General features: G+C 40.1%; 1 protein-coding gene across 2 annotated transcripts; it reads right to left on the bottom strand.

Moving 5' to 3' along the window:
* Window positions 1-424: 424 nt before the first annotated feature.
* LOC101887407 (AT-rich interactive domain-containing protein 2) lies at window positions 425-9,505 on the bottom strand. Of its 2 annotated transcripts, none has more exons than XM_011295213.3 (3): window positions 9,098-9,505; window positions 4,396-8,689; window positions 425-914 (listed from the first exon to the last, which is right to left on the bottom strand). In XM_011295213.3, exons 1-3 carry the CDS (start codon window positions 9,382-9,384, stop codon window positions 561-563), a joined length of 4,935 nt encoding a protein of 1,644 aa, XP_011293515.2. In that variant the 5' UTR covers window positions 9,385-9,505; the 3' UTR covers window positions 425-560. The 2 variants fall into 2 exon arrangements, with proteins under 2 accessions (XP_011293515.2, XP_011293516.2); XM_011295214.3 differs by having other exon boundaries at window positions 4,429-8,689.

Here is a 9,505-nt window from a genome sequence, read left to right as displayed (position 1 = left end):
TGGTAACAGGTGGCTTGGAGGGTGCTATGTTATGGGCGCCAGTTGCTATTCTACGCTGAACTGCAGCCCCTAGACTTTCCACAGTTAAATGACGATCGATTAGATGGGTCATAAGCGAAAAACGTTTTCGCGGTATACCGTCACATAGACCAGGGCCAATACCCCATTGACAAAATATTTCAGCCGACGGGTCCAAGTGATCGGGCGCATGTTTGGTACACACATGATGTTGTAAATCACTAAGTGATTTGAATTTTTTACGTGGACAATTACGCCAATCACATATGAAAAGCCATTGGGCATCTGCCGCTGTTAGCTGAGGTACAACGGTTTGCGGTACAGCAGCAGTGGGTTGGGTTAATGATGTCGATTGCGGTGTTGGGCCCGTAGCTGGAACGGTGGGCATAGTAGTGCCGCTGCTGTTGGTGGCGGTGGAAGAAACTGTTGCGCTAGTATTGTTGGTTGAATTCGATGACATGGTAGTATTTGTTGTTTGACCAGCAACTGGTGTCGAAGTACTTGATGAAGGTGTTATTAAGCTACCAGTGGTTGGAACCGTACTAGTGGAAGTAATGGATGGCGGCAGGCGGCAATGCAGGTTTTGTTCCAATGTCATCTTTCTTGTTGTTATCCTTTTCCAATGTTGTAGGAATGGGTGTTGTAGTTGGATTTACAACAGTAACTGGTGTACTAGCAGTCGTAGCAATGCTGCTAGTTACGGCTGCCAACGGTGGTGGTCCACCACTGCCAATGTTTGGTGGCAATTTCACTGTGGGCAGTGAGGGCTTAATCAACGTTGGCGTTGGTGTTGTTGCTGGTAATATAGTAGACTTTTTAATTGCATTTTGATTCGATGCTATAAGCGATGGTGTTTGACTTGCAATCAAAGATGGTGGCGCTGCAGATTCCATAGTCTGTAATGGATTGAAGATCATAATTATATTAAAAAAATATGAATATAGGGTGTTTTTTTTTTCACTTTTAAGCACAAAGACCAACGCAAAAGCAATCACCAGCAAAAATTAAAAAAAAATAAGCGGTAAACAGTGAGGAAGAAACAACATCCATATAGTTATACATACTTATTTTGGGTTACGTTTAAGCGGTACAAAGAGCAACTTCTAATAAAATTAAGAAAAACTCTTAATAAAATGGAATTCGAAACAATTGTCCTTGGTTTTTTTTTTTATAAAATAATGAGAATAATAAAATGAAATTGAAACAAAGAAAGCAGACGAAAATCAAAAGCGTATTAAAGATTTTAGGCAAACCAAAAAAAAAAAAAAATAAGCATCTATGGTTAAATTAAGAAGAATCTACTGTAACCATCGAAAATCTGTTATGGAAAGAATCCAATTTGTTAAATGGACGACAATCTTTATTACTTTGGTATTTTAAAACTTGTCAAGAACGTCGAGCGGGAACCGAATATATGATACCCTATACAAATATGCATATTTTTTAGAGCTACCTCTAGCAAATAAACGTGTACATTTGGGAATGTATGTAAAGCATATCATACCAACTATGATCGTTGTTGATTGAGTCTTAGAGCGGTAAAAAAATTGAAATCGAATGGAATCAACATATGAAAGCTATATTTTAATCTTAATCGAGTTCCACTCAATTTAACGGAGGAGTAATTATGTTGTATGTGAACTCTCGGAACAATTATTGGTGCAAGTTAGGAAGACTCAAATATCAAATCGGATGAACCATACACAAGGTGGCACAAAAGTAATCCTGCTATCAGAAAATGTTATCAATTTTACGACTGGCCCTAATGTCTTAATAAAAAACATCGAAATGTCTGTCAAAGAAAATGTACAGGGTGGCGCAAAAGTAAACTTCCAATGCTTTTTGGTTGTAATAAAGACATTAGGGGTCAATCGTAAAATGTATAGCATTTTCTGATAGCAGAATTACTTTTGGGCCACCTTGTATATGTGAGCTATAGCTAAACCAATTTACTCCAAATTTGACATACTCCCATCTATGTTTGATAGCATTTCCAAAATCCATTCTATTTTGGGTTAAAATTGTGCAGTTGGGACACAATAAACCTGAAGGAGCTATATTTAAATCCAAACCGATCCCGATATTATCTAGGTTGTATCTTATACCGAGTATTATTGTTAGGGAGTGCTTGTTACGACTTTAGGAGACACAAATATCAAATCGGACGAAACAAATATGTATATGGGGATACCTGACCCGATTTCTGCCAAATTTGATATTCTTGCTATGCCAAAATTCAACCTAATATTACACATTTGGAACACAGAAAAAAAACTTGAAATCGGACGAAGATATGCATGGGAGTTAAATCAAAATCTAGCTCGATTATCAAAAATTTCGAGAGCGTTTGTTCTTTGGCCAAACAAATGAATTCATGGCAATTTCATCTTAATCGAGAAATGAATGCGATCTGTACTTGGCTTACAAAAATACATGGATAGGCGGGCGGACAAGTTGTGGCATTGGTGAAATGAAAAAAACTGCAAACAACTTCAAACTGCTGTCATTTCTAGGCCGTCAGTTGTTAAAATTAATCCAGTGACAGCTCATTATATTGTTTACAAGCGTACAAAAGCATTTTGGTGAGAATTTTCTAGAAAAAAGTTATTCGTGGTGGAATTCAAACGTGATGGTGTGATTTCTCTATATTTGGCTGGAAAACCACAAGTGGCTATCGTTAGAGCACTCCAGCATTTAAATGTGAATAAATCTTTTGTGTCTCGTACCATCGCTCGTTACCGTGTTACTGGTAGCGTAATCCGACGTCACGGAAGTGGATGGAAGAAAACAGCAACATCAGCAGAAATGATATGAAAAATAAAGAAGCGACTTGATCGAAACCCGCGTCGGGGTGGCCGAAAAATGGCTCGTGATCTGAACATAGCGCAATATTCCATTCGACAAATATTGAAAAATGAGCTCGGGGTAAAGCCATTGAAATTCCAAAAAGTGCAAGATCTTACACCACAGCAGAAAGAAAATAGACTCAAAAGAGCTAAAGAGTTGCTTCGTTTGGCCGAAAATGGTGAACTGTCGAATATCGTTTTCTCCGATGAGAAAACATTCGTTGTCCAGCAGTTTGTAAACAAACGAAATGATCGTGTTTACTTGCCAGAGAGGTGCAAATGTGCACATTCGGTTGGCCACCAGAACTCAAGCGGCCGCCATTACAGCCGATGGTCGCTCTCCACTCGTATTAATCGACCGTGGCATCAGAATAAATGCCGAATATTATCGCGAAAATATTCTGTAGGGTGTATTGAAGCCTTGGACACGCAAACATTTTGGCCGCAGACCTTGGACATTCCGACAGGACTCAGCACCATCGCACTCAGCACGCACCACCCAAGAATGGTTACAAAATCAGCTTCATTTCTAGCGCACAATGGCTCCCAAAATCTTGGGATACCAATCCGTTGGACTATTGTGTCTGGAGTATTTGGCAAAGCAAGGTTGGCACTAAAAAATACCAAAGTGTCGATCACCTCAAGCAAGCGCTTGGGCCAAAATACCGCAGAGTAACTTTCGGGCAGCTTCTGACGGTTTCATTGGCCGTTTGAAGGCCATAATTCGTGGCAAAGGTGACCAATTCGAAGAAATTTAAACTTACTCTAAAATTTGATGCTATTTCCGACATTTCTTCCTTCCATTCAATAAAATTAAAAAAAATTTAAAAATTATGACGTTTGAATTTGTTGCATATTTTTTATCTCACCCTGCATATCTGAATTTTAGCTGTAGCAGACTTAGCCGTAGACTAAGTACGTTCGTGTATGCAAAGACATAATTTAACAAACATAGCACCTTCATGGCCTCCGAAATATATATGTTGAAACTATAATTAACTCGAAATTATTTTCTCCAATTCAACTACAGAAGAAAGAAAAAGAAAGGCTTGCCCTATTTCACCCAAATTGAATAGTGAAAATGTTTACTAATTTCATTGTGTTGTAGGCTCAAACTAAAAACAAATTATTAATCGGTTACATTTTCGATTCTCCAATTGCATTGAATGATGGCGGGAAAAATGTAAAGCAAAGTCAAAAGAAAATAAATGAAATTTAATTTCATATGAAATGCTGTTTGCAAATCACAGACCTTGGCTGCCAACAACTCGGGAGCTTTAGGTGTTAATACAGCTGAAGCAGTCACAACGTTTGGTAAAATTGATGGATTAATATGAGACTGATGTTGCTGTTGTTGTTGCAAATGTGACTGTTGGGATGAGTGGTGTTGTATTTGTTGCTGTGAAAGATGCTGTTGCTGCTGTTGTTGCTGCTGCTGGAGTGGCATAACAGAAAATGAAGATATTTTTTGTTGTATTATAGAGGGATGCTGTTGCTGTTGTTCTAAGACAGCGCGTATTTGTTTTTGTACCTGCTGAGTTTGTTGTTGTTGTTGTGAATTTACCATTTGAGGATGTTGCGTTGTTATTATTGTTTGTGGATTCAGCTGACATTGCTGCGGTGGGGGTTGTGTTTGTGTTATAACTGTTTCCTTGATTTCGATTGCTCTTCCAGCTCCAAGAATTACATGGCGTTTCTCCGATGGTCCTGATATAATATGTTGTTGTATAATCGACTGATGTTGTTGTAACTGGGGAATGGCTACAGGTGTGGGTGGTGTGGTGGCCTGCTGAACAATTGAAACACCCTTGTTAATGGTGGTGTTCATTCGCCCCATGGTACCTGGTTGAGAGACCATAGTAGTTGCTTGCTGGGGTACCGGCTGGTGGAGTTTTATTGTAGCCGGTATTTGATTTAATTGATTTAACAAAGATGGTGACATTTGTCCGGCCTGTATTTGATTGCTTCCCTGTTGGGGCTGTTGCGTAGAAATTGTGGGCGCTACTGTGGGCGGTGTTGCTGTTTGTATAATTTGCCTGGGTTGAATGTGAGTGGCCGTCCCTGTTTGAGGATTAATGAAAATCTGTTGTGGCGTTTGCGGTCTTTGAGTTACTAGGACTTGTTGACCTTGCGGTGTTGTCATGATCATTTTCTGCTGCTGCCCTTGGGTTGTTGTGGTAATAATTTGCTGTTGTGATCCCTGTCCTGGTAAAGTATTCTGTTGCAATATTATTATTGTTTTGGCTCCGGTTGACTGTTGTTGCGGTGTTTGTGTTACCAAGACGGTCTGTGTTGGCTGCGGTTGGGGCGGAGGCTGTGGTGCTTGCTGGGCCACCAAATAGGTTTGACCCTGTTGATTGGTAGCCAGTACATACTGCGTCGGGGCTTGGTTGGGCGTTGGCTGAATAACTTGCTGTATAATTTGTTGCGGCTGACTATTGTCGACCAATGGCTTCTGATGTACAATTACTGGAACAGTTTGTAGTCCTTGATCCGTCTTAATTGTTGCCATTGCATTAGGCAATTGGTGCATAGGGCCTTGGACAGGCCCAGCGCCCTGATTAATTTTCAATTGCGGTGGTTGATTGGTCTGAAAAACCAGTTGGCGTGGCAGTGTGCCTGCACTTGAAGTGGTTTGCTGTACTAGTAACGAAGGCTGCGTTAGAGACGGCGTTGGCTCTTTATTAACATTTGTAGTAGTACGTGTAGCTGCGAGTTCTTCTAAATCTTCATCCTCTAAAATGGATGCCGCCATTTCGGCATACAAGTTAGCAGCATTTTTCGAGGGCGTGACTTGAGTTTCTTCTTTAGATATGGATGCATTGCTAGTTGCATCGCCTGCCAAACGTTTATTTGGCTGCATTTGTTCCTCCACCTTGCGTTTTTGTATTAGACCTCCAGGCACTGGGGGATCTACCATTTTCTTATCCAAAATATCAACTAGCATTTGATTGGCCAATAATATAGGTCTACCCGATGCATCTTTTGCAACATTTGCGCCACTTAATGGAGCCAAAGGCGGTGGTGTCGATTCAGATATGTGTTTTTTCTCCATTGCCAATTGTGGATTGAGCGGCTTAATTGTGGTTTGTCCGACTTTAACTGGTGTATTTTGCATTAGGGGATTATTTACCAATGCGGTGATAGCAGTACTGGGGACTTTAATTGGCTGGGCTGTAATTGCTGGGGCAGTTGGCTGCGGCAAAGGGCTGCTGTTTGTGGTGATAACATTTGTTGTGGTTGTACTAACATTACTCGTAGCAGCACAATTGCTGGTAGCCACGGAATCCTTTTGTTTTTGTTGCCTTTGATTTACCTTGTTTGCTAGCAAACTTTTGATCAGTGATGTTTGCGATGCTAGAGATTGCGATTGTGTTTGTGGTGTCTGCTGGACTTCTGCCAAGACGACACTCGGCTCGACAGACTGTGACTGTGAGGTGTTTGTTGTTGCCGCCACTGCAGACATCTCTTCGCTTTTTGTTGCCGGCTCAGTTTCCTCAATATCCATTTTTTCGTCACACTTTATATCAACAGATTGGGTGTTCGTAGCTTCGCTTGTTGTTGCTGTTTCACCCACCTCAGATCCTGTCGTTGAAGCAACACTCACTGTAGTCGGAACAGTTGTTTTAACATTTTCAACCCCAGGAGGTGCTGTTGCAGCATCTGCACTTGTTGTGGTGGAAGTACTTGCTGTTTCTATTTTGATTTTCTTCTTTATTTTGCGTGCCTGCGATGCATTATCTATTTGCTTATTAGCTGGTGAATTAGGACCGCTAACAATGAAATTGGTTTTTTGTTGCAATGGTAAGGGCTGTGCCCGTAATCTGATCGAAACATAATGCAGACCCGGCAAATCTGTACCATCCATTTTACGTACTATAGCAGGGCCCACGGCCGTGTTAAATAGCAATCTAACCAGCTTGGGAAATTGCATGTGATTTACAACGGAATGCTTACCGGCCTTTTGACAATGTGACAGATACATACGGTACAATTCTTGTTGGTCGATGTGACACTCGCTGCTGGGAGTACGTTCAAATGTTGCCCCCAACCAAGCTAATGCGTATTGTTCATCCTCGTGGGTAAAGCTTTGTGGAGACATTTGTGACGGAGGTATTGCTGTGGTCTGTGCATGTGATGGCTGTTGCTGTTGAAAATGCTGTTTTTCAACTGGAGCCACAACTACACCAGGCGAATGATGGAATGGAGGGATAACATCGGGATTAATGCTAGCATCAGCCATCATTACAGGCTGTTGGTTACTCATTATTTGTGGTTTATGCATAACCTGATGAGAACTATTGGATTTTTGAATCACAACTGCATTCTGTAAGTTGGCAATATTTTGTGCCACCATAGGTAACATGTTGCCGGGTACAGTTTCAACAACACGCATAAGTATACAACCATCGGTACCGTAAGATTGTGCCTCGACAGAAATCAATGAAATTAATTGATCTACAATGCCTCGTACTTGCATCATGGAATTGCAACTTTTCGGTCCCAAGCAAGTTAATGCATATATTGCCTCCAAGGTGAATATTAAAAGCATTATATCGTTGAGTGATAGGAACAGCGATATTGTATTGTAAAATTTTGCATTTAAACATTTCAATACATAATCCTCATTTGCTTCTCGTTGGCATAGTTTATAAAGAATTTCCAGACAATTTATAATCACTCCACGGTCTGATCCATCGATGCCATCACATATGGTGGCCATGAGACAGCGACTTAGGTCGTCTATGGTGGGGTCTGCTAGATCCAATTCCATTGCAATATTACCGGTAATTTCCAAAGCTTGTATGTGTACATTGCTCCATCTAATGTTGGAACTCATTACCAAAAATCTGATTAATGTTTTATTTTTAACAAGTACGTTCAAATTCTCGGGAAAAAAGCTGAGGTTTCGAAGAATGGACACCACTTGGAGGACACGTTGCCCTACATAATCATAAGTTCCCAAACCACGTCGCAAATTTAAAAAATACAACTCCTTGGAATCATGCCATAGGCCGTCTTCATCAACATCTTGCTTGCCATCGTCCCAATCATCTATCACGCCAGAATCTCTCAACGATTGTTCATCGGTATACAGGTCTAATATTTGTGGTTGTTCATGCAACAGATCATACCAAAATCCGTACAATGAATGCTGCCTAACTCCATTATAGACATGTTGAAACAATTTTCGCATTGTGTAATCGCAGTATACACCTGTATGGGCTAGCAAAGCATCAATAAGTTTGGGATATTCGTTTACTTTCAATGTGTGTTTGCTCTCATTAGCCATTAGGGTGCAGGCATTAATTGCGAAGTCCTGTTCATTGGGCAATGGCGACAATAGTGATAACATTAACTTTTCATACGGCGATGACTTGTGCAAATCAGTAGAAAGTTTAAATTGGCGTCTACGATCCATATTAACATGGTGTTGTTTGTAGTTATAAGTCATAGCTACGTTATTTGCCGGATTTGCACCAGTTCCGCCGTAAACACTTGAAGGGTAACGGGATGAGCCTTTACTTCCTCCCCTTCCACCCATGAACTCGGCCATTTCAGCAGCCTCCATAGCATCAATTTTTTCTGGATCTTCGCCAAAGTAGTTAACACGTTCATATTTCTCTAAATACCTTCGATATATGAATTTAAGACCGGCTGAGCCGTTAACGATTTTCTCACTCCAGCCCAATTCTTTTAAAACTTCGTCCCACTGATCTCTCGAATTTACTTTCAAAAATCCACCACGTTCGGTGACTTCACAGTATAGACGATGAAGATCTACTTCACGTCCTGTTATTCTTGGAATATTCCTGATTATTGTCCTATTAATTGAAAGAAATGGGAAAATATTAGAATATAAATATCAACATTTGTAGGCTTAGAATAAGTTATGAAAGTCATGCTATGTATGAAAATAGATATTTCGACAAGATTTTTTGAAAATTATGGCGGCAAACAAGTACTCTTTGGGAATAACTTCCAGATTGTGTAAATCCTGTCTACACATTTACTGAAAATGCCGAAAAAATTCCTTAATATGAGGAAAAATTGATGCTGTTTAATGTTAGGGAGCTTTACATAAACAATTTGAACATTTGTCCAAGCTTAACTCTATTTGTAATAAAAGACTTAAGTCCTTTCATATTTCACCTTTTCAAATAATATCCTAATGCCGGGTGCCAATAGACACACATTCAAACATATCTACAACACACCAATGTTCTTCTTACCCTCTTTTCTCATGAAATAGCTGCAAATCTCGATAAAATTCTTCAGGTGGCTTCGGCGGATTCTTCCCTTTACCGGTGGTAGCAGATGCATTTTCCGACTTATCCTCTGACTGCTTGTCTCCACGATTTCGTGACCTTAAAGGTGTCCCAGTCTTTGGAGCATCAGACGACGACGACGTGAATGAAGTTGTTGTAGCGGTAGCATTATTTATTGTATTAGCACCAGTAACTATTGTATTTTCACTCTGGGACAGGGTGTTAGCCTTTGAGATTTCAGTAATCAACATGATGTTTTAACTTTTTTATGGAATTTATTTCCAATTTTATATTTTTTTCATTTTATTTTTGGAAAAAACTAACAACACAGTAACGCGTAAATTTATGGCATATGCCCGCCGTCACGACTGT

The sequence above is a fragment of the Musca domestica genome, unplaced genomic scaffold, assembly GCF_030504385.1.
Source record: "Musca domestica strain aabys unplaced genomic scaffold, Musca_domestica.polishedcontigs.V.1.1 102, whole genome shotgun sequence".
Lineage (NCBI taxonomy): Eukaryota > Metazoa > Arthropoda > Insecta > Diptera > Muscidae > Musca > Musca domestica.
Note: the sequence above shows the minus strand (reverse complement) of the source record. Positions and strands in the feature narration are given on the sequence as shown.

Coding starts and splice junctions, on each gene's coding strand:
- LOC101887407 (XM_011295213.3), bottom strand. CDS start 9,384: ATGTTGATTACTGAAATCTCAAAGGCTAACACCCTGTCCCAGAGTGAA. Junction 8,690..9,097: donor CTATTTCATGAGAAAAGAGG/GTAAGAAGAACA, acceptor TTCAATTAATAG/GACAATAATCAGGAATATTC. Junction 915..4,395: donor AACAACAACAAACTCAGCAG/GTACAAAAACAA, acceptor AATCCATTACAG/ACTATGGAATCTGCAGCGCC.